The sequence below is a fragment of the Lissotriton vulgaris genome, chromosome 6 (assembly GCF_964263255.1).
Source record: "Lissotriton vulgaris chromosome 6, aLisVul1.2, whole genome shotgun sequence".
NCBI classification, from domain to species: Eukaryota; Metazoa; Chordata; class Amphibia; order Caudata; family Salamandridae; genus Lissotriton; species Lissotriton vulgaris.
Genome location: NC_141694.1, coordinates 99,767,926 through 99,794,113, shown reverse-complemented (window position 1 = coordinate 99,794,113; position 26,188 = coordinate 99,767,926). Strand labels below are relative to the sequence as shown.

The 26,188-nt window shown below is 46.3% G+C and overlaps 1 protein-coding gene across 1 annotated transcript in view; it reads right to left on the bottom strand.

Annotated features, from left to right (window-relative positions):
* LOC147706866 (uncharacterized) overlaps window positions 1-19,982 on the bottom strand; it is an 89,331-nt gene extending 69,349 nt beyond the window's left edge. Inside the window, exon 1 of the mRNA XM_086926042.1 lies at window positions 19,711-19,982. Coding sequence (XP_086782168.1) covers window positions 19,711-19,734 — 24 coding nt within the window. The 5' untranslated portion in view covers window positions 19,735-19,982. The remainder of the gene's footprint in view (window positions 1-19,710) is intronic.
* Window positions 19,983-26,188: the final 6,206 nt, after the last annotated feature.

Here is a 26,188-nt window from a genome sequence, read left to right as displayed (position 1 = left end):
CTGCCGAGGAGGAGGGGGCCTTTGTACTCCCGTCACCCTCTCCTGGCCATCCCCTAGGTGTAGGTACTCTTTTCACTCCTAAAGAAGTCGAAAATGTAGTAAACAGCCTTGTCCCACGGAAAGCTGCTGGCCCTGATGGCTTACCGGGGGACTTGCTCCGCATGAACCCTATGGAGTGGGGTACATTGATTGCCTCTTTGCTCAACGCATCTGCTGAGGGGGCTGCCCTACCGGACTCGTGGATGGGCGCCGAGGTTGTCCCGATCTTTAAAAAGGGTAATCGTGATGACCCGGCCAATTACCGGCCATCAGTCTAATTGACTCCTCACAAAAAGTGGCTGGTAAAGTAGTCCTGGGTCGGGTACTTGATTGGGTCGAAGATAATAATATCCTATCTGACTTCCAGGCCGGGTTTAGGGCAGGAACCGGAACAATTGAACAGTCATTTTGACTACTTATGATCTACTGGAAGGTAGTAGTGATAGAGAAAGGCAGTTTGTATCTAGCATTTATTGATCTACGCACTGCTTTTGATCTTGTGCCCCGGGACCATCTATGGAAGGTTTTATTCGATATGGGAATGCCTAACTATTTGCTGTCCCTGATCATGAGGCTCCATGAGTCCAATTTTGCTCAGGTGCGCTGGGGTACTCAGGGGCAAAAGACAGGTCGTATTGAGGTTAACAGAGGTGTCCGCCAGGGGTGCGTTCTTGCCCCCACCCTTTTCTCACTTTTTGTAAATGGGGTAGTCGACCATCTTCTGTCATCTTCGACAGATGCACCTCGTTTGGCTGGGCGGTTGGTACCTACACTCCTGTTTGCTGACGACACCCTGTTGCTCTCAAAATCCCCTGTTGGCCTCCAGCGCCTGTTGACAAGCTTTGAGCAATTCTGTACTTCTAGGGGTCTCACGATCAACACGGAAAAAACTAAATATCTCATTTTGAACCCCCCAAAAAAACTAGGTCCGCCACCATTGTTGGATGCAGTCCCTCTGGAGAGAACGAGAGAGTTTGACTATCTGGGCATTCGCCTTGTGGACACAATGAGGTGGGACAGTCACTTAAACAAAATGCTCCTGAGCCACAAAAGGGTAGTGGGGGCCCTGCTAAAGGAGCAGAGAGCCTCTTCAATGAAACCAATAGCCCCAGTGCTTGAGATCTACACTGCCAGAGGCGTTAGTGCGGCGCTTTATGGTGCGGAGCTCTGGGGCGCATCGAACATCACTCAGTTGGTTTCCTCTGAGAACACTTTCCTTAGAAACCTTATGGCCCTTCCAGCTACCACTCCTATTATCCCCCTCCAATTGGACATGGGCTGTCGCCCAATTGAGGATCAAGCGAGGCTCCGTCCCCTCCTCTTATGGGCACGCATATGGAGGGTGAGAGAACTTAACAGCTACGCGGAGGGTTTGCGTGAAATTCTGGAATCCCCTAGTTGGGCGAAAGTGAAGTGGCTCAGAGACATAAAAGCTCTTTTGTTGGACTTAGGGTTGGGAGAGACCTGGCATTCCCGGACTGCCCCTCCCAAAGCAGTACTAAAAAAACTCTATTGGTCCTGGATCATGAGCAAAAGGAGCTCCAATCCCAACTTGTGCAGGTCTTCCAGGACTTTCTTGATGACCAAAGATGCCCCCCTGCGCGAGATTTACCTGGACATTATTACAATCTCTTGGGACAGAGCTTTGTTTTTTAAATTTAGATGTGGCATTCTTCCGGTAAGGGAGTACTCCTCCCGGTGGAAACCTCCTTACCAAACTGTTTCCTTTTGTCCCTTCTGTCCTTCCAGGCCTGAATCCATCTCCCACCTACTATTCGAGTGTCCTGCCTATAAAACACCACGTGGGAGGTGGTTAAGACCCGTGTGTAAGACTTTAGGCACTAGGCAGTGCTGTGTAGCCCTAAGAATCTTCCTGACAGACACTCGCCCTTTATTGTTTGTTCTATAGCCAAGTTTTTAGGTTGGGCTTGGCGCATCCGGTCACAGTGGCTTCTTCAAATTGTTTAATTAAGGCCTGTAGACACAGACCATTTTAGTTAATTTATTACCCCACCTACCGTAGTTGTGATCATGTTTTCTATGTACAGTGTGGGTTTTTATCTTTTTATAATTGTTGGGTATTTTGACCAATGTTTTTATGCTGTGTGCTTTTTAAGATATAAGTATATCGAAATAAAGCCTTCTTTGACTTGACTTGATATGCATATAGAAACAGGCATTCGTGGGACTCTGGCGTTAATGCTTATGAATCAGAATAAACAACAAGACAATATACATTTTCGTGAACGCCAGTTCTCAGGGCCTGCTCACCCAGAAATTCGACTAGCGTAAGAAACATGGGCACTACATTTCAGATCACAATGAAATCAAAATAAGGCACAGACCATACTGATCCTAAAGGAATAAAGGGAAGAGAGAAAAAGGCCATAGAAAATAAAAAAGGCAAAATAACCCCCCCCCCCTCCAACCCCCCACCCTGCACCCCTGCTGATGGCTATAGCCTAACCACACTAGCAGCCTGCCTGTCGCCCCATTAACCTAAACCCTAAAGGAAGGAAGAAGAAGAATGGAGGAGGGCATAGTCGTACGATGTTCCCGGCCCCTTGGCTCCCCCGCCAATAACAGACACCCCCTGTCGCAAAAGACGGATTTAGAGCTACTCTTTCAAAAGACAATAGGGGGCACTGTGATACACCGCCCAGCCTCTATAATCAAACAGTTACAGTTCAAGCATCTATAACAGTTGTTCCAAACCATCCCGATGCAATCGACTTAACCTTGAGCCTTTCGAACCAGCATTGAAAGTCAATCTGTTACCCCATGTAGTTAGTAACTCCACGAGAACTTCAAGCGCGGAAAGTTCCCCTCTCCTAGTTGGACTGTCCCGATGTTGCTTGCTCCGGGATCGTAAAATCTCCAGAAAAGGGAGATACAACCACAAGATGGGAGAAGAGTTTGCAGCACAGGTTTCCGGGGGGGGGGGGGGGGGGAATGCCATTCGATAACTCCAAAGTCAATGGTGATGAAAGGTACGGTGATACACTCACGGCCTTGGGGACACCATCTTCCAGGGCGCCATCCGTTGGTTTCGATATTCGCTTCAATACTTGTTCAATCATGGGGTCCTCGCACGAAGTCAAAATGGCCGCGGCTTGAATGACTGTAGTTTGCTGGTTCAACCGTGGGCAGGGTCCGGTACCTCGAACAGAATCCCTGTCAGACGTGCATTCATTTTAATCATTTGTAAACAAAACGGAGTTTGGTCCTGGGACAGAGGGGCAGCTGGACCTAATACAAACTGGAAAAGTGAAAAAAATGCTAGCCCTCAACCACTTTATCTCACAATTTTTGTGAATACAAACAGACAAAAATGTTTTGTTTGTATGGGTGAATTTATTTTACCCTTTTCATAAATTTTTTTTCTTTTTTATAGAAACATTTTTTCTAGGTGAGAAAAGGCACAAAAAATACTAACATTTACAATATTTACAGCTCACATGCATACAACTTTCATACCGCTATAACAACTAACATATATACAAGTAATCCACAAAATCTATACATGCTATATATACAAGCTTCTTTGTGAAAAAGAATATCAATTTTAAACAACCACAAATAATAATTCTTTGTGGAGAATCAAATTATTATGACGCCCAACCAGGGTCAAACAACAAAAGAGGCAACAAGAAAATAAATAAAATTGATATTCTTTTTCACAAAGAAGCTTGTATATATAGCATGTATAGATTTTGTGGATTACTTGTATATATGTTAGTTGTTATAGCGGTATGAAAGTTGTATGCATGTGAGCTGTAAATATTGTAAATGTTAGTATTTTTTGTGCCTTTTCTAACCTAGAAAAAATGTTTCTATAAAAAAGACTAAAAATTTATGAAAAGGGTAAAATAAATTCACCCATACAAACAAAACATTTTTGTCTGTTTGTATTCACAAAAATTGTGAGATAAAGTGGTTGAGGGCTAGCATTTTCACTTTTCCAGTTTTCATTTTAATCATTAACACATCCACTTGCGAGTGAAACGCCCAAAGTTCTGCCAATATTGATCTCAGCGTTAGCCCCGACGCCGTTCGATCCATGGTACCAAGTTCGGTACCAGCCACAATCAACTCCCAGGGTGAATCTGGCATTTTCGGGGGGAACGAACTGGAGCACAAAAAGGGCAAGTGTGAACGGCGACCCGTCGTTATCCACGGCCACGTTAACACGGCGCCACACCGCAGGCCGGGGTCCCGACCCGCTGAACCCCGGCAGGAATCTATACCGGGTCCGCGGGACGGGGATTCCCACCCACAATCAGCAGCAGCAGGTCACCTCTCTCTCAACGCTGGGCAAAGAAAACAATCGCCACCAAAGTCAGGCATGGACAAAGTCTCCACTACGATTGACCGGACCCTGCCAGGGTCTCTCAGCCGATGTTGTTGCACTGCAGCCTGGCCGTGCAGTTACTCGAGGCCCCGGCTTCACCGCTGGAACAGGCCACGATTTTCAACTCGGTGTAAGCTCGTGAAATCAGCTGATAAAAAATTTGGGGATTTCACCATCTGAATGAAGAACACTTCATCCAAGCAGAGGCTGGGCGTAAGATCAGGATATTGTACAGGATCTTCTGGCGGAATACGGAGGTCGGCGGAGCCGGGAACCTAAGCAGCCATCTTGTTTGCCGTTGTAGCTCCTCCCACCGTACAGTCTAAACTTGGTTATCCTATCTACCATGGTTCATCTTTATCAACTATCAAACGACTACAACGGATTCAGGACTCAGCTGCCAGACTACTTCTACATCTAAAGCCACAAGCCCACATCTCGCTGCCTTGAGGGCCCTATACTGGTTGCCAGAAGATTCACCTTCAAGCTGCTTTGTATCACCCACAAAGCGTACATTGAATAGGGCCACTTGTCATCAGGAAGAAAATCACAGAATACATTCAGTAAAGGAGCCTCCGTTCAAGACTGGCACCTCGTCTCAAAACTCACCATAAAAGAAAAAACCCATAGGTGGTACATCTTTCTCTTTTCAAGCAGCCAAACTATGGAATTCATTACCCCCAAACACAAGGGCCAAGGACAACTATCTTACATTCAGAAGACTACTCAAGAGTTGGCTATTTCCTATATAACCACCATACACAAACTTAATGTTCAACATATCACTGAGTTTGTTAACATCTATAATTTGATTATATGTATATATCTAGGTAGGTGCATTTCTTTGTACAAATTTGTATAATAACTATGGTTTTAAAATATATAATAAATGTATATATCACATATTGTTATTTATATATATATATTCTAAGCTTAATATGCTTAAGACACTGCTTAGTTTTCATATAAGGTATTTAATTAGACGCTTATTAGTCCCTTTTTTTTCATCTATCACAATGTGTAAATATTATCATAATTTATCTACACGTCCTTTACTATTTAAATATTGAGGAAAACAGAAATTTAAAAAAAATCAAGTACAGCAGCACTGGAAAGTCTGAGTTTATATTATAATGATAAGAAATGTACATATATTATTCTATGCTTAACATGTTTATACATCAGTGCAGAGTTTTTACAAAAGTTATTTGATTAGCTGCTAATGGGTCCCTGTTTTATTCATCTATCAAATTATGTAAATATTATCATAAATATTTTAACAAGGGCTTCACTATTGAAACACTGAAGAAAGGATACATTTTTTTAAAAAATTTAAAAATACATAAAACTAGCTTCAAGTACAGCTACACTTGAATGTCTGTGTTTGTACAATACAACTTTAAATTTCAATATAGTATCTTTTTTATAGATGTATACCCATTCTATGTAGTTATGTATCTATATATTGATTACTTTACTCCTACTGTAGAATAAGAGAGGGGGGGAAAAACATCTTTGACTCTCTCTAATGCACTACTGTCTCACCCTATACCTCTCTCAATCCTCTACCTCCACTCTCTGACTCATTCCAAACCTCATTCTAATACTATGATCTACAAAATAAACCTTTCTAGACTCTTCCCCCTCTAGCCTTTTTTTTCTCACCGAAAACTCATTTTACTACTATGATCTCCCAAGCAACCCTTTCTAAATTCTTCCCTCGTGTATCTCAAACCTCATTTTTTTACTACTCTGATTTCCCCAATCCCTTCCTAGAGACTTGTCCCTCCTCCATCTATCCATTTACTCATCCCAAGCCTCATCTTACTACTATGATCTCCCAAATAACACTTTTTAGGCCCTTCCCTCTTCTAGCCCTCCATTATCCTATTCAATCTAACTAGCAGACTTGCATGTCCAACACTCAAATTAACACATATTTCCCTATACTAACCCACCACTAATCCTTTTTGGGTTCTGAAGTACCCTGATACTCGCCGAAAAGCGCTCTGACACCTCGTATGGGGTAGTACGCTCTATGTAAATAAATACCATTACAGTTGTCATTTGATTAATCAGAAGGCCCTTCATAAAGGTGAATACAAACGGAATATTTTAAGTTCACATAGGGCCTGTGGTTTATAGAGTACTGCAGGTACAGCAACTGAAAATCTTTCACTTCTACATACAGAACATGCAACAAAATACAGCAAATATAGTCATAAACCTGTCTCCTTCAGAATAACAAAACTCAACACTTTACTGTTGTTTTTAAGATATACAGCCAAACTGTGCTGAAAATACTCTTTTCAATAAACATTACCTTGTTGGAAAATAACACCATTTCATGGTAACAAAACCACACATGCAATATATAAATATATAAGGCTTTCAGGGTGTACATGACATTTGCTGTGACATCTGATTCAGGGGCTCACTCTGCATTCAGGGGTTACCAATTTAAGATTATAACAACTGGAGTCATTTACCGCTGGCGTCCTTTGGCCACCGTACAACTGAACCCCAAACTGATTTACCCAGTACGTCCCTATAGCGCTTCAGGTTAATAGTAGGTACTGAGGGAGCGCACACTTGGTCTACTCAAAGGAGTAGTGTGGGCTAGAAACCCAGAACTCATCAAAACCCGACAATGCCACTCAATAAGGCTACTGCTTTCCTCCATAAAAACAGTTCTGTATTTCACACAAATCTAAACCTCATGCATGAAATTAAGATGCGCACAGAACACTGATCTCTGCAGACCTACCCTAGCAAGAGATTGGAGTCACAATGTCTTTACAGCTTTTAGGTGCTAAGCACTACAGTTTCTCAAGCTTAACACAACAGGGTGGTCTTGCCTGTGGGGAATGCAAATCCTACATGCGCAAATAACTCAGACATGTGAGCGCACTCACACTCTTAACTCTTGGAGAGTTAGTTCACACAAGCCGACTGCTCTTAGCGCCACATTTGAGCATGCTGAACTGACATTAGGAGGCGGCTGCAATACTTCAAAGCCTTACAGATGTCTCAGGCTCTACCACCTCAAAGCTGCCGTTTCTCACCTTCAAAGATAGCCCACCATTAAAAATGTCTGGAACAGCCCATCCTTATTTGGGGATGTTACTACCAATACAACAAGCATTTACAATGCAATAGGTCTCGCACTGACATTATTTTGAGCTATTGACATTGTAAAACATAAATAAAACGCATTGTAATTTAATATGGCAATTGCTAAAAAAAAGTTTAAATGCGAAACCTATTGCATTTACACTAGTGTAGTCACCGTGCTTTGTCTGCCATAACTCCTGGGGAGGTGAAATAGCTCAGTGGGTTACTGCGCCTGCTGCAGCAGCCTAACAGTCCGCAGTTGTACATCTAGGCCATGGGTACTTATAGTACGGCCCGCGGGCCGGCAAGCCTTCCTTGGCGGCCCGCGGACCTTGCAAACATCGTACCCATGTATTATTATTTTTTTTAAAGAGTGTCTGCTGCAGCGCGACTCTGAGAGTCTCTGCTGCTCTGTGGGGGCCGGGCGTATCTCGCATAGCCAGGGTGGAGCTGCAGGGACCTAAGATGAGGTGAAATGCAACAGAGCGTCATTAGCATGCAAATGGCCTTTAATGACCTGTGAAGTGCTTGGGTGCGGCTGTGTGTGTATGTGCCTGGAAGCTGTCTCAGTCCAGGCTGACACACAGGCAGGGTGAGATGACCGAGGGTGACCGAGGGAGGTAGAGAGAGGGCGGGAGGGAGAGAGGGAGTGAGGGAGGGGGAGGGAGAGATGGAGGGAGACGGGGAGTGAGACGGGGAGTGAGAGAGGGAGGGAGACGGGGAGGGGGAAGTGAGGGGGAGTGAGAGAGGGGGAGAGGGGGAGAGTGAGAGAGGGGGGAGTGAGAGAGGGACGGAGTGAGAAAGGGGGGTTGAGTGAGAGAGGGAGTGAGAGAGGGGGAGTGAGGGAGTGAGAGAAAGACAGAGGGAAGGAGACAGAGAGATAGACAGATGGAGGGATGGAGAGAGGGAGCGAGGGAGTGCGGGAGGGGAGAGGGAGCGAGAGAGGGAGAGGGAGCGAGAGAGGGAGGGAGAGAGAGAGTGAGAGGGAGAGAGAGAGGGAGAGAGAGGGGGGAGAGAGAGGGGGAGGGAGAGGAGAGAGGGAGGGAGAGAGTGAGGGTGAGAGGGAGTGTGGGAGAGAGAGGGAGGGAGAGTGAGAGAGAGAGGAGTGAGGAGTGAGAGAGAGGAAGTGAGAGAGAGAGAGAGGAAGTGAGAGAGAGAGAGAGAGAGGGAGTGCGAGGGAGTGAGAGAGAGAGAGGGGGAGTGAGAGAGGGAGGGAGGGAGAGAGAGAGAGAGAGGGAGGGAAGGAGAGAGGGAACAAGGGAGGGAGAGAGGGAACAAGGGAGGGAGTGAGGAAGAGAGAGAGGGGTTGAGGGAGAGAGAGAGGGAGGGAGAGAGACAGGGAGTGAAGGAGGGAGAGGGAGTAAGGGAGAGAGGGAGAGAGAGTGGAGTGAGAGACAGAGGGAGTGAGAGAGGGAGTGAGAGAGAAGACAGGCAGATGGAGGGAGCGAGGGAGGGTGGGAGCGAGGGAGAGAGGGAGGGAGGGAGAGAGGGAGGGAGGGAGGGAGAGAGGGAGGGAGAGGGAAGAAGTGAGGGAGGGAGAGGGAGTGAGTGAGGGAGAAAGAGGGAGTGAGAGGGAGTGAGAGAGACAGAGGGAGGGAGCGAGGGAGGGGGTGAGAGCGAGAGAGGGAGAGAGAGGGAGAGAGGGAGCAAGACAGGGAGCGAGGGAGGGAGAGAGGGAGTGAGATAAGGAAGGAGGGAGAGAGGGAGACAGAGACAGAGACAGAGAGCGAGAGAGAGAGAGCGAGCGAGAGAGGGAGTGAGTGAGAGAGGGAGAGAGATGTGTGTATGCCGGGTCTGGTGGTCAGTGGACGAAGGCATCCGCTGTAGGGACCTGTGATCAACCTCATGGTCATAGTTTTTTTGTTGATCTAGCCCGCACCCTCCCCCACTGACCCCACCCCCACCGGTGCGGCCCTCGGACACAAACCACACTGTAAATTTGGCCCCCGAGAGAAAGTTTATGAGTACCCATGATCTAGGCCTTGAATGACCCACTTTTAGGGACAGGCTGGCGGAAGTGACTGGGTTAAATATGATGTATCCGAATGGTGCCTGATTTAGAAAGTGTTTATAAGTGGGTCTGCGTGCTTGTATGTGACTCTTTCGGTGCTTTTCTACTGGATTCCTTTATGACTGTTTCTCAGATTTTACATTGGATTCTGTTTGTGCCCGTTTCTCTTAACCGTCTCTCTTATTATTTAATTGTTTTGTGTTTGTTTCTCTGTTCATAAGATTTTTTTTCTGATTGTGTGTTTATCTCTTGACCGTGAGATTTTTGTATGGATGTTTCTTGATAATTTATTTGACGCCATGTGATTTTTTTTCTCCGATTGTGTGAATGGACATTTCTCGGTGATTTTTGCTCATGATTGTCGGAGACAGTAGCCAGCACTGCTGATCAGCTAACAACTCTGAAAGATAACATCTCGGGGGTGGGTAGTGGGTGGGATCAAATGCAGAGACACACCAATATACAGACACAAGCTTACACACGCGGAGGCACATGAAAACACACAAGCATGTGCTTACACACAGAAACATGCATATCTATGAAGGCGTGCATCCACACAGGTTTACATACACATTGGCACGCGAAAGCATGCAGACATACACATATGTACGCGCACGCAGACACGCACACATTCACAGTTCATAAAAACACACACAGACATGCACTCGCATGACCCCCTCTTACACACACACACACACACACACCTGGAATGGCACGTTGGTCGCCACCCCCTCTTGCCTGCTGAGTCTTTAATTCCCGAGCGTTGCTCCCCAGGGTCAGCCTCGGACATGCTCTGAGGCTTCCTTTCATCCATCAGCTGGCCGTACCATGGTCTCAGTGTCACGGCAATCTCTAAGCACCACTCATCAGCAAAGCCCCGAAGGTCAGCTGCAAGATTTTTGGAAACCAACAAGCACTGCACAATCCCAACCCAGGCTGTGGGCCCGGAGCATCCTCCACCTTCACTGAGGTACCAGGGCTCAAAGTGCAAAGGCGATACAGGACGGGGCTTGGGAGTACGGGGGTGGGGGTATTCCTGAAAAGAGGAATAACTGCTTGTACCTAGAATTACGGTCTGATTTTCAGAGCAGACTTTCACCATGTTGGTAGAAATCAAAATGCTGGCATTGTCTACCGTCTGCTGCTGATGGTGTGGGGGTGTCCAGTGGGGGTGCAAGGATGATGGTCCGTCTTGTGCCTGTGGTGGGGGCATTCACTGGTCGCCCGCCGGACTGTAGCACATAGTGGGTAGCAGGGTTCAAGGCTTCAGCCTCAGCGCCTCTCTGAGTGGTCACTGTGTCTCTTGGATGGATTATCAGGCCTGAAGATTTCACACCCAAAACTTTCAGGCACTGAAACACTTGTAAGTGCGGAGTGCGTTATTTTACCCAGAGCTACCACAGCGGGTGAAACGCGGCAACTTGTATCAAGGGACGTACGAAGTCAACAAACCGCTGCCAGTCCAGGAGAGACCTGTAAATGGTCCCGCTCGCCGGGTATTGAACCCACCATCTGCAAGGCGATCTGTGTAAAGGCTTTCCCTCTTTCCTTGTTTCCACTCAGCATAACGAACTGTTTAAACTTCCCTTCCATGTACTAATATCATCAAAAAACCCCTCCCCCGGCCTTTTCCGTCCTTTCTGGTCTTTGCTTCCAATCCTCACAGCGCTCAGAAGTCACAGCTTGGTGGCATGTAAGGGCTATACAAACGTCCTTCAATAAATAAGTAAATTGAGTGAGTTAGCCCCCACACTGCAAAAGGGACCCCCCTTGAGGTGAATTGGTGAAACACGAACCGATGGGCGACGTGCGGGCTCAGAGTAAGGACCCCCCCATGGAGTTGCATGTTTGTAATAGTTTGCACTTTTGTGGTTACAAACTAAACAAGCAGGGGGAAGCAGCATTTAGGCGGAGACTGAGGAGAGGGTGTGAAAGGCAATACCAGGGGAGCCCGCACCCGCAAGAGCAGCGGGAGGAGACCCGGCTTCTGTGAAACAGCGGGCCGCACTGAGCCAGGGAAACTCTTGTACAAACGCTGAATAGAAAGATAAGTGTGCAGAGGTCATGAATACAAGCTCCTTGGTGCCCAGCGAGGAAGCACCATGTCTGCTCCTTCCCTCCGCCGCCTTTTGAGTGTGCTGGAGGCAGGGCGCTCGTTCACAGGTCAAGAAAACAAAACACAACCTGAGCAAAGGCGGGAAAGGGGTGTAGATCTGAAAGGAACAATGTTAAGAAGCGGACAGAGAGGGTGAGCGAGGAGCGGCGCAAGTACACACGGGGCCGAGGGAGCGGTGAAAGCACACACAGGGCGGCGAGAAGAGGTGCAAAAAGCACACACGGGCCAGCAGGAGAGGCGCAAGCACACACGTGGCCGGAGGAGAAGCACAAGCACACACTGGTCAAAGGAGCAGTTTGCCATTCCCACGAGGACGGCGCTGCAGCCTGAACCTGGGGATCTCTTGTCTTTATGAAGCTATGTGTTTAAACACTTTGCCCCATAAAGTTAAGAAATCGCTTACGACAGAAGGAAAGCAGGCGAGCCAGTCCCGGTGGGCCGTCCCAAAAAGCCAAAGGGAGGCAACACGGATAGCTAATTTCCAATGGCTGGCAACCGTTTAGCGTGAACGGTGACGCCAGCCAACGGAAATGAGAGGCGGGAATTAAAGCCCTTTTCTAAAAATACTCATTAGCACTAAATCCTGCCGAGCATGTGCGCAGCAACGCTAGGCGAGACCTAAAAAGGGGGCAGAGGGATCAACCGTGTTTGTAGAAAAGGAAGGCAGCACATTGTTAGAAACTCAAACCCTCCCCCAGCCCCAGATTCTTCCAAGATATTGCAGTTAGGTTTGCCAAACTTTGCAGGTACTTCACAAGAAATTGCAGATAAAAAAGCTAATTTTGCAGCATTTTTCAACAGACACAAAATATGCATGTCACAAAAATACAGGGTCCACGTCAGCAAACCAGCCTTGCGCAGCAAGCTTGCGCTGGGGAACAGGATGTCTGATGCCAGAGTGTACAGAATACACTTTAACATTTGCACCCTGGTTTGAACTATGGCAATTAGGCAGGCGCCTCACGTTTTCCAAAACTCTGAGACTATACCTACAAGAGACCTGGCCTTGCTATTGGGTTCCCTCTTCTACTCAACACTTTGCACTATATGTATTGTCTTTGAAATCATCCTTGTTGCCTTGGGTGGAGGGCAATAATGGATACTATGTAACGGCATTTGTCTTCTGGGTGAAACATGGTGTAATGCTGTGGAGATGATAGCTGATAACATCGTGATCTACTCCTGTATGACTACTATAAATATCAATAAGCATAAGTTCTAAAAAAAATATTTGCACCCTGTATGGCACCACCCTGACATGTCAATTCCGATGGTGACCTACATGCAGTGGCGACTCCTCCGCTATGTCGGAGGAGTGTCGCCCCACTGCTTTCAAGCAGAACGAAGTAGAAACATAAAATGATTATAACTTATAAGTTATGATCATTTTATGTTAGTGCTGCTTTTCAAGGGGGTGGGTGGGCGGGGCTGCTCTGCTTTCAGAGCAGGGCAACAGAGGAGTCGTTTGCCCAATCCTAAGTGTGCAATGACTGTTTGGTCGGCCCTCTCTGGCCTCCCAAACCAGTCATGCGCACTTTCCCAGTTCTCCATGCAGGCTGCATTAGAGCCTGCATGAAGAACATGCCCAGGTCCTCATTCCCTGGTTGAGCGTCGAACCTGGACGCTCTGAACCAATCACAACGATGCATTGCAGCGCTGTGATTGGTCAGTGGGGCATGGCTTTGCTTCCTGTTCCACGAGGAGAGCAGGATCAGAGATGCGTGACCCGTCGGCATGCTATGTCATTATTATTTTTAAAAAATTTTTATTATGCGCAAATCCCTCGCCCAGCGAGTCATGCCAGCCACCACTGCATACATGCTGCTGGAGGGAGCTGTTGATGTGCACTCCTGCAGCATCCTCCTACCTAATGTAAGATGGGAAGACGGTGGAGGGGGCTACTGTAACAGCCCCCTACAGCAGCTCTTGGGAGTATAAAGGTGACATGAGAGGAGCGGGAATACTAAGCTGTTATGGAGGGAGAGAGATAAGGGGCCGTAGAAGAAAAGGTGATGAGATGGGGGTAGCTGAAAGGAGGGCAGCCAGGTTCAGGTGGGAGCGAATAGGCCTGCTAAACAGGGAGGGGGGGGGGGGTGTTAGGGGACAAAACAAGAAACTGAGGATGATGTTTTGGAAAAAGAGAATGACTGCTGAAAGAGGCAGGGATGCTCGCATGCCTGCTGTGTCCTGGTCTCCAGCAGTCTTTTTCTCTTTTTGGCACAGCTTATTTTGAGGTTCTTGGAGGCAGGCTCCTCCTCCAAGAACCTTATAGTGGCAAAGGAGAGAATGAAAACACCTCTTTCCTGGCCATCCTCATTTTACTGACCCAGTGCAGCAGCTCATGGTCAATAAAAAGATGGTCAAATAAGTTTGTAATTTTTTTAAGATTTTGCTGGTTTTTTAAAAAAATTGCAGGATTTTTTCTTAATTCTCAATTTCGAGATTTCTTCTGGCAAACCGTGAAATCGACAAATCCTGAAGGGTTTGATTGGGGTAGTAAAGATGGTCCCATTATCCCTGGACTAGGAACTTGGCACTTCAAGTAAGGAAAGAGTGCCAATATCTTAGTAACTGCTGAATGCAGTCAGCTTATTTATTTATTTATTTATTTGCTTAATAGCGCCGGATTCGACCCCAGAAGGGGTATCTCCGCGCTTGGTTCACCATATGTGCTAGAGGCCGAGCTTCAAGAGTGTGCATGGAATTATGCTGTCTGAAACAAATGTGTCTTTAGTATTTTCCTAAGGACAAGATAGTTAGTATTTTGTCTCAGGCGGAGGGGAAGTTTGTTCCAGATGGTAGGGCCCATGTACGAAAGTGCTCGGCCACCCTGCCTTGCCTTTCTAATTGGAGGGACCTGTAGCAGTAATTGATTACTGGAACGAAGGAGACGTCCAGGATTGTAAATACTGAATTTCTCAGCCAGGTATTGGGGACCTGAACCAAAAACACTTTTGTGCATAACAACAGATTTTGAACTTAACCCGTTGGCGAATGGGCAGCCAGTGGAGTTTTTCCAGGAGAGGGCGAGAAGGTGTTCTAGGCGGGGCATTAAGGACCAATCTTGCTGCGGTGTTTTGAGCCACTTGCAGTCTGCTAAGCAGATTTTCATTAGCAGATATAAGAAGGCCGTTGCAGTAATCCAACCGGCTAACTACAAGGGCCTGGACAAGGGTCTTTCTGTAAATGTCCGATAAGAAAGGAAATACGCGTCTCAGGAGTCCAATTACCCGAAAGCAAGAACCAATCACCTGATTCGCGTGTTCCTTTGGCGATAGTCTCTGGTCTAGTCGCACGCCTAGGTTCTTCACTATTTGCTGGTGGTGATGAAAGGGTAACAGTGCTAATTTTACGCCTACGTCCGGTCAAATTTTCTACGTTTTCAAATATTCCCTTTTTTGGAGCTCGGAATCCTTCAGCGGAGAAAGGATGCAATCTGTAGCCGAGAGGGCTCAAAAGGCTAGACAGCCTCTCTGTAAGGTACTCTGATTCGGATTGGCTGCCGCAGAGAAGCTCCGAGCGGGAAGAACCTGAAGCTATAGCCCAGCACACCGGACCTCAGTCACATCAGTTTGGCAGGTTTGTCCTGGTCCTCCGGAGGTCTTGAAGTTGAAAAAGTTACTAAGTCTCACGTGGTAGGAGAAGTCAGGCCAGATACAGCCACAGGGTTCCAGGGCCTCAAGGATAGCATGTGGGAGTCAGGACATACCCCAGGAGTGGATAAAAGCAGGGTCAGATACAGAAAAGGCCTCTTGTAGCTTGTTGTATTCCTGTAGCTTCGACAGGAGGTCAGCCCTATTACCCTTGGAGTCCATTTCTTTGTCCTGGGTGCAGTCCTTCGGGTACAGCCCTTCAGGGCTCCTCTCAGGTCACAGATAGCAGGTCCAGTCTTCTACTGTTCATCATAAGGTCCAGCAAGTGTGAAGGCGGTATTAGAAGATACCACATTTATGCCTGGCATTAGCTTGTAGGTGGGGGTGACTCCTGTCCCCTCCCTAACTAATGGGGTAAAAGCTCCCAGGGTAACCCTACCCACTTTTGTAGCACTTCCAACGATCCCATAGTGCCCTACTTTGTCAAAATCCAAGATAGTGAAACCCTTCTTGTGCAGGGCCTTTGTGTCCTCCTAGAAGTGTGGCCAGTTTAATGAAAAGTCCTTTCTCTGTGGCGACTCCAAACCAGCTCAGCGGTCAGCTCCCCTCCCGTTGGGATTTGTGCCTGCCTAACTGGAGGAATAATGGAAAGGGTCTGCCCAGGTGTCATCTGAATGCGACTGGGGAGTCACTTTGGAGTAAATAAAATTCCTGTGAACAGCCATAATGGTCATCCTACCAGAGAACTACAACATCTCCCCACACCCAGGTGCCTTTGTTTCTGCGCTAGGAGCAGTGTTTGTGCCTTAATCAGGCAATTCATAAGTTGGGTGACAGTTGAAAGGCTCAAGTGAATGAGCCCTTAGTAGTTTTGGGCAGGGAAAAGGTAACTTTCCAAAAGTTACTTTACCTTAATAGTTATCCAAAATCTGACATCACTATTACATTTGGTTTATGATAAATATTTTAAAAGTTGCTAAATCATATCTCTAGACTGGTCCCTACCATAAGATATTAGAACTATTATTTAATATTGCTTGCCAGTTTTTCTCTACGGACCAGCCAGCCTTCTTACCATGAACGTAGCTCTTGGGGGGCTAATCACGACATGTTAACATTGAAATTCTATATATCCTACATTTAAATCCTACACACCCTGTCTTATGGGGTATAATGCCTAAATAGGAGTAACAATATTTAAAAAGGTTTAGACCTTTTAAAAAGACTTATTTTACAGGTTTAATTGAAGTGTTTACATTGCTACAGTCAGTCTAAAAGATTAGGCCTGAAGCCATGTTTGCACTGCCACTGTAGTTGATGGTACAATAAGTTCCGTAGTCTACTAGTGACATTTACCTTGCTGACAGGGTGAGCACGGGCACTTTACTCCTGGTTAGCAGGGGTAAAGTGCACAGCCAGCAAAAAATATTGTTCGGTAAATAGACGAAAAAAAACAGGGTGACCATGCAGAAAGGTGGAATTCATACACTCACTGACTTTGGGCCCCGGTGCTCTGAGTCTGCAGCACCATGGATAGCTACACTCCTGACTGACTTCCTCTAACAATCTCCAATCACTCACTCCTTCTAACCTAGTCACACTCCTTCACTCAATCCCACGCAATCACTTTCACGTATTTGTACACATTCTCAATCTCAGATTCTCACTAACTTTCACTCTCAAGCACATTGACTAAATCTCACTTACTCACAAACACAAATATACTCATGCACAGAGAAACAAACAAAAAAATCTTTGCTTATCTTGCTTCCTTTACTGACAACTTGGATGCCCTGTGGCAGTAGCAGAGCAGGAATCCGCTGCTGGACATTGGAACCAGTAAGAAAAGATTCCCAACAAGGAGCTAGACAGAGCAGCAAGGCCAGGTCTGAAATGGGGAAGATCCAACACAATCCTTCTCCCAGCTGTTTGACAGTACTAGAAGCACATTCTTATAAGAAGCTGGGGATACTGCTACTCTACGTGGGTTCTTACTGGCCTCAGGGATGCACAGATGTACGCCCTAAGAGACATGTTTTAGCACATATACTGTTCTTCCTGAGGCATGAGCAGTATGTCTGCAAAATAACATGGATTGTGCCTTTGTGAGGGGAGCACTGAAGAAACCATCCGTCTGATGAACTCCATCCACTCAGGATCACCAACCGACCCATGTCCCCACTACATTTTCAACAAAGCAGACTCCGTTATCGCACCTCTTCTCCGAGATGTCATCAACTGCTCCCTAAACGCTGCCACCTTCCCAGAAAGCTGGAAACACGCCGAACTCAGCGCCCTCCTGAAGAAACCCACAGCAGACCCCACCGAACTCAAGAATTACCGCCCCATCTCACTCCTTCCTTTCCCTGCCAAAGTCATCGAGAAAGCCATCAACAATCAGCTCGCCGCCTTCCTCAAATCCAACAAATCCCTCGACCCTTCACAATCCGGCTTCCGAGCCAAACACAGCACGGAAACCGCCCTCATCGCAGCAACTGACGACATTCGGACACTACTGGACAATGGAGAAACAACTGCACTCATCCTACTTGACCTCTCCGCAGCATTCGACACAGTCTGCCATACCACCCTTATCAAACGTCTTAGCAACGTCGGGATACGAGGTAAAGCACTAGACTGGATAGTCTCGTTCCTCGCCGGTAGAACTCAGAGAGTCCGCCTCCCCCCCTTCAGATCAGAGGCCACCGAAGTCATCTGTGGTGTACCACAAGGATCTTCACTCAGCCCCACCCTCTTCAACGTATACATGAGTCCCCTCGCATCCATCGCACGCAAACACAACCTCAACATCATCTCCTATGCAGACGACACACAGCTCATCCTCTCCCTCACCAACGATCCCAGTACCGCCAAAACCAACCTACACGAAGGAATGAAAGAAGTAGCCGAATGGATGAAAGACAGCCGTCTAAAACTGAACTCGGACAAAACTGAAGTCCTCATCTTAGGCTCATCCCCCTCCGCCTAGGACGATTCTTGGTGGCCACCGGCCCTGGGAATTGCACCCACACCTGCTGACCACGCACGCAACCTGGGTTTCATCCTAGACTCCTCCCTCTCAATGACCAGACAAGTCAACGCCGTCACCTCATCTTGCTTCAACATCCTACGCATGCTTAAAAAAATCTTCCGCTGGATCCCCACCGAAACAAGAAAAACGGTCACCCACGCACTGGTTACCAGCCGACTGGACTACGGAAACACCCTCTACGCCGGAACCACCACCAAACTCCAGAAAAAACTCCAACGCATCCAAAACGCCTCAGCCAGACTTATACTGGACCTCCCCCGCCAAGCTCACATCTCCGGGCACCTGAAAGACCTCCACTGGCTTCCCGTCAACAAGAGAATAACGTTCCGCCTCCTTACCCACGCACACAAAGCCCTCTACGACCTAGGGCCCGACTGCCTCAACACACGCCTGTCCTTTTACACACCCCCCCCGTCAACTACGATCATCCACACAAGCCCTCGCAGCAATCCCACGCATCCATAAGTCCACCATGGGAGGAAGATCCTTCTCCTACTTAGCGGCCAAAACCTGGAACTCTCTCCCCGCCCATCTCCGCCTTACCCAGAACCACCTCACCTTCAGAAAACAACTAAAAACTTGGATATTCGACAAACAAACTTCCCCTTCCCCCAAGCGCCTTGAGACCCTCTGGGTATATGGGGCGCTATACAAATTTCAAACTTGAACTTGAACTACGCCCCTCAGACATGCACAATCTACTTACAGAATGCCATGTTTTTAAACAGCACTTTGCAGCTAGATCGTACCTCAGCTCCCTCCTATCATCAGGAACTGGATATGGGGCTGCAGGGATTGACCTGCCCACTGGCAGAGTTCATGAAAACACGAAAGTCGTGTTTTCATGAACACTTTTCAGTTAATTAACAGTTGTTGCAAGGGTCAATGAGTGGCACCTCACCAGAGGCAAGGCTGGTCCCTGATAAGGAGCCACCACTGTCTCGTCGCCAGCTTCAGCATTAATTGTGGAACTTAAAAGATGAAGCTACGTGTTATCTATTCTTAGAACGATGACGATCACAGGGGGAATTCTGCATCATAAAAAATACAAATGCAATGCTGTGCTAAAATATGACTTATTAGGCGAAACTGTTCCTATATGGGGCGTTAGGTTTTGTTCGGTAGTTGCTTTGTTTCACTGTGTTGTTATCTTAGCTGTTTATAATGTAAAACTGCACATGCGAGCATTTGTGGAACATTTCACTCCATAATAATGACATAATTATTAAAACTACCAGCTCCTGCGGAGCCCGTCAAATAAAATGTATTAGATCTCTGTATAGTCTTGAGAGAGAAAGGGTTTAAAAGGTGTGCCCCCGAGGCGCAATGGAAACATCCACTAGGGGCTGGGTCTAGTAACCCCCTCCCCTGCCCCACCCCCCTGCTCTCGGTCCAACTCCACCCTCTGTGCAACCCCCTGCGGCCTCCTCATACCTGGGTAAAATCCTCTCCAGACATGTCTTGGCCTCGCTTCCTTGCCGAGGAAGGAGCCGGGTGAAGGATCCGGATCTGGGTGAATGAGAGGACCCCCCGCCGCAGACCCGAGCCCCGCACCGGTGACGACAGGCGGAAGACAAAGGGGAGACAAAGGGCCGGCCGGAAACCGCGGACCTCTGCAGTGGAGGGCAAGGAACTGCTTCCGGTGTCGGGTCCACTGAGCGGAAGTACACAACCGGCATATTGGTGGGCTAGGAGGTGGTCTTGGAGCAAAAATTATGTGGTGTCCAGCCTATTTCGCGAGAAGCAGCTGTGTGCTCACGGGTACTAAGGCTCGAAGTGGCCTGTGCGTGTCTCCCCACCCCCAATCCCGGAAACTGTCCCTCATGGATTTTTGTTCATATTGTTTTGCAGTTTTATGTAGCGCGAACTCGACCCGAAGGTATTGGAGCGCTTTACATGAGCCCCAGTAACGCTACAAAGGGATACATTAATTTTTTAGTAGGCATGAGGAGATTAAGTGATGTGCCGAGAATCACGAGATTGTGAGCCATTGCCGAAACTGGCACTTGGTTCGCCAGATCCAAAATCGTCAGCTCTGACCGTTAGGCCACTAGGTTGTGGAGCGGAACTGTGCATCTATTGTACAAGTCCTGTAACCATAAGTGCATCTAGATAGCGATTATCACTTCTGTCGAGGCATAGAAACTCTACACCGGACACCACATTGTTTTTTGTTTCCTACCTGTGCAGTGGAATTCGATGCTACAGCAGTAAGATACTTCTGCAGGAGAAAGCAGCTGTGTATCTGTGCTATGCAGCCTGTGCAGTAGAAATGTGCTGTGCAGCTATTTCTCCAAGCTATGAAAGAACGCACATGAGAAAGGAGAGGCGCATTTGAGCTTTAAAGCCTATGTCCTATGAAGAAGTTATGCGGCACTGCTTTCGGCTTATCTGCACACTGAACTGGTCATTGAATCAGCAAAGAATCAGTTAGGTTCTTCGTTTCGTTAGCCAAACTACACCGACAACATGCAAATCATACTCTCCCTCTTGAATAAGACCCCCAACGCAAGAAACAAGTTCACCATCTGCATAACAGAAGTTGCTAACTAGATCAAAGCCAACTGTCTCAAGCGCAAGACAGAAATAGTGATCTTCGGCAAGAACACCTCACCATGGGACTCCAACTGGTGGCTGACCAAACTCAAACCCATGCCAGGAAACTCAGAATAATCATCAACAAAAAAGTGGACATGACCACACAGTTCAACACAGTCACTGCGTCCACAACCTGAAGATGCTGAGGAAAAGGTTAAAATGGCTCCCAAGCAACACTAGAAAAACTGTCACTCACATCCTAGTCACAGCAAGTTGGACTCCAGGAAATCCCTCAATGCCAGGATCACCAAGCAACTCGCTAGAAGAATACAATCTTTCTAGAAATCAGCAGCCATACTCATCGCCACCTCCCAAATTGAATTCACACCGCAGACAGCTCCACTGGCTCCCGATAAACAAACACACTCATTTTACACACACACACATTCAAGGTATTACACAACTTAGGCCCCACCTACCTGAACAGTCGCATCTCCTTCCATCAACCACCCAGACACCTCTACTTCGCAGGACTCGTACCCCTACACATCCCACACCTACACAGAATCGGATCAGGAGGACCAATGTTCTCTTACATCTCTTCAAAAGCGTTGAACAGCCTCTCACTCCACATCAGAACAAGAAGACCTGGCTTTTCAATTAACCTTCCTACCATAGGCAGGACTAGGAACAAACAACTGCACAGCATCAGTATACCCTTGCTGGTGAAGGCACACCTTGCAAATATGCAAAACAAAGCACAAGCACATAACAAACAGTGTAACACATAAACCTCACCTATCAACTTTACCATTCAATGGGTGCAATTATGTGAATTAAGAATACTTTTTATTTGCTGGTAAATGAAATAAATGTTCATTAAGCTTAAAAGTTCACCACAGAGGGCATTCAGACGCTAAAAAGTAAAAAACTAATTGCCGCAGCAGTTAGTGAAGCCAGTAACAGGTTAGAAAAATAGGACTACTAAGAAAAGAAAGATACAAGTTGATAGATTTTATACTATGACGGAAATTGTTTCAGAGTTTGGGCCTAAAAAGAAGAGCAACCCCCAACCCTGGTTTTCCTTATACAGACAACAGTAAAAAGACAATGCAAGTCAAAAAGAAGTCACCAAACTGGATTATAGAGCTGAAAGCACATTGTCAGCAGAGATTTCAAGCCCTTAACCCCTTCCATGCTGGTGACGAACCCCAGCCGTCACGCTCTGCGGCGCTCGTGTGCTGATGACGGCTGGGGTTCGTCACAGCCCCGCCCTGTTCTTTTGTTTACCGCACAGCGGCGGAAACGGCCCAGCATGGAAGGGGTTAAAAGAGTCTATGTAACAAAGAGCTTTAAAAATAATCACCTGCTTTACTGGGAACGGATTTAAAGCCTTTTCCATCTTGGGCACAGGTTGAGTTTTCTTCAAGTCATTTACTACTACAGCACTAACATTTTGGATACTTAGTAAATTTTTTGAGAAGCCTCAGGAAGCCCAAAGTAAAGTATATTAAAGTAGGTGTTTCTAGAGCAGACACAAGCCGCATCCACTTGTGTGTGCAATTGTTTGTGTAAGAAAGACCTTACCTTTTTACAAACTATTAATTAAAAGAAATAAGTTGATGAGAAAGCTCCAAGCCGAGAAGCCACTAGACTCAGTCTAGGACCTGCTAGTCTACTGACCTGGGCAGAGACCTACCAGTTGCTGAATGGGGGAGGCTATTGTCATACCTCCCACCGCCCCTTCCCCCCACCCCCCAAAAAAAATCTCCTGCAATTCACATCTCAAATATATCCAATACATCCCCCCCACCCCCCAAGATTGGCGCCATCTATGGCTGAGGGCATTGGACTTTGAATTTGGGCACATGACTTTGGGCATGCCCTGGGATATATAGGCTTTGTGATGAGGTCGTCATGAGGTTGAGCAAGACCATGGACAAAAGGTTTGCCTTCTGGGTCTCTTCCCCAGAACGGCCACTAAGGTCGGGAACAGATTCATAGATTTAGCACTGGCATTGACCAAACGATGCAATGCCTTGGACTGGCAGTTGCTGCGGGGTCCCTGGGCGAATGATGTTACACTTTGGTTCTGGGCTGAGGAGAGAGCCTGGAAACGTGTGGCAGCACAGGGGATCCGTTGCAGCCCATAACACCCCTGTGGACAGATGTGGTGGACGAGTGAGGGTCTCTCAGAACTGCAGATGATCTATACCATCTACATACATAACCACCTATTTCTTCCTACCATATGGAAGAGGTGAGGAGGCTAAAGACAAATTAATAATTTACCTTCTTATTGGAATCCGGACTAAAAGGCAGTTCTGTAGGAAAGGGACTGTGCACACATCTTTGAGATCAAGATTTCACTTTCCGTAACACAGATCTGATTTCCTTCTGCCCAGTAACAGTAAAGGAGGGCTAACTTACAGAGGGTGAGAAATAAGGCTATAAACCTAGAATGATTTGAAGTCAAGGCATTGCTGAAAGGCTGAGCAAAGGTTATCAAATTATGAAGTAAAACTTTGACTGAATTGGAAGTTTGTAATGAATACAAAGGCAAGTTGATTCAGTTAAAAACAATTACAAACACTTCTTATACATTTTAGTTGTTCATACCTCAACAGGTCTTGTCCATGTTGGGTCCACACCATTTTCTTCGGTATACACAATAACCAGCCTTGCTTTAGCCCATGAGTATAATACTTATTATATAGTTTTTAATTGGAAATGCCTGTTTGAGGGCCTTGGAAATCACCTTACTAGAATGCAGCCATGCTTCGTAAACTGAGAGAAATTAATTCATATTAAAACAGTCATAATTATGATATACAAGAGTAACCCGAATGAGGTAATGCATTCAGGGACAGAGATATAACTGGAAATATTTTTATTACTCGCACATGCTGTGCCCTATGGTCAATTCCCCTGGGAAATAGGCCCCTTAGGACACACGGGGTCGCTAAGCCCCTCAATAAAGATTTCAAAATGAAATGACCAAAATTTGAGCATGTTGGTAAAGCTTGCAGTCTCAAGACAGTACCCCCCGTCTAAAAGCCCAGAGATATAGCAGCCCCTTGTGAACACTGCCATTATCCACCCTGTCTCCGCAGTCCCAAAGGTATTGGAGTAGAGGGACAGGCAGTATTTCTATCCAGAAGTATGGGGGGTCGCATAGCACGTAACCAGTGTTCATATGACTGCAAATAGATATCAGTTCCTAATGCTAGTCTGGTAAGGGAACCTTTAATTTGAATCAAAGTAGGGCACATTTCCAAAAGATGAATGTGGTCTGAGCACGTTAACTGGCGCGGTCAGTAGTTGTTTGATGTACAATACACTGGTGTTGCACTAAAACATGGGATGATATGAACTGATCATACTGGTATCTGATATGGAATATTCTCATGATATGTATATTTTATTATCGCTGTAGGTCGAGTTTATGTTTTTAGCTATCTCTGCAAATACAAAGAGGAAGTAAAATTTGTGAACACATATCTGGTGATTTATGGCTGTGGGTACACATTTCGAATCAAGCCTAAATCCCACTACATGTAGATTAGGGTATTAAGGTCCATAGATCTTCCTAGACAAAACAGAGCAAGAAACAGGTTGACTAAGTGTAGGGAATACTCAGGAACACATTTTCATATATATTCCATTTTATTTGTATCCATAAACAGTTACCCCCAGAATAATCATTTTCAGTGGGGTACGCTTGTTAATTTTAATTTACTCCCACTCCAATCTACACTTTTCACATTCAGCGATCCCCCAATAATAGCGCATCATTTGCGGCAAAGTGAGATAGAGGAAAAACTCCAGCAAAGAGCCCCTTGCAAAGGCCCGTTGGGCTTTGCAGCGCCAACCCAACGAGGAGCTGCCAGATGATGAATCATGCCACCTCTTAAAGTAGGTCAGGGCTTTTGCTCCAATTCGAACACATTCTCATAATTAAAAAAAAACATAACAGAAAACATTCTCACAGAACTTATATTCCCAGGAGCACAAATAGTTTTCCCTGGCTCTGGGTCGGAACAGCATACTCTATGTTCACAGATAATAAACAGTCATAGATTTCAAACAATCTGATCTGGAATATCCATCACTTCCCCTCAACAACCGTAGTAAGGACTCCATTAATTACCGGCAATCTCAATTACCCCAAATCATACTCTTCCTCGCTACAGTCTTTACTCAATGGCCCATGGACAGAAGTTACCCCTCCAAGTAAATACACTACAACAATGGCTTATATTACCAACCAATATAGGCAGAGCTCTGCCGCACAACTTCCTGAAAGTAGCCATGTAAAAGGGGAAAAAACTCCACAAACTTAATTTTCCTCCTGCCTCCAACTAGGGAGGGAGGGAGGGAAAGGAAGGGAATGTGGTGAGGAAGACGTAACTGAGTAACAAAAGATAACGGGTAAGTAGCCAAGTCAGTACCAACCTCATCTGTCCTCTTCGCCACAGTCATCACTCGATGAGCATATACCCAAGCCAGAGAAAAGCAAGAAAATTAAGAAATACTTTGATGCAAAACCCAGTGATTTTTTTTTGCAATTCAATGTGTTCAAAATTAACATGTCAACATATTGTTGTAATGCAGAAAGAACACCAGACCCAAAAGATGTAGACAAAATGACTCCCATTCTCAACTTTTAATGAGAAATGAACATATTAGGGTCAGACCATGTTGCTGCTGCGTGTGTCTGAGTGAAGCTCCTTTAAACGCAGCCCTGGAAGAAGACCATGCATGTGTTGAACGATCCCGAAAACGTGCTGGAAGTAAAGTACCATCTGCTTGCTAGGCCAAGGAAATAACTGTCTTACCCAGCGACTCAACGTGGAGACACAAGAACACTGTCCACAATTACCCAAACCAATGGTAACCAAAAAATTCTGTCTTCCGAAAAGGGGCCGTTCTCGCTAGGTAAATAGTCAGAGCCTGACAAAATCAAGAGTATGCCATGAAAATATCCTGCCCTGAAGAAGGAAAGGGACAGAAAGCTGAAAGGATTAAATCCTGAAACACGTGAAAAGATGAGATACCTTTGGAATGATAGTTGGGTCCGGAAGCAGCCTACCTTGCCCCGAAAAAAAGTTAAATATGGCGGCTTGTGACAAAGTAGAGCCCCAGTTTCTCCCAATTTCCGTCCCGAAGCAGTCGCCACCAGAAGAAAAACAAGCATTGGAAATGCAATAGGTCTCGCATTAGGAAAGTTTGAGCTATTGGTATTGTAAATGACACTTTTTTTTATTTATGTGTTGGTTTTGAAAGTAGCAAAATTAATAGCTTTGTCAGTTACAATGTCAATAGTGTTAACTTTTGCAAATGTGACACCTATAGCATTTGTAATGCAATGTGT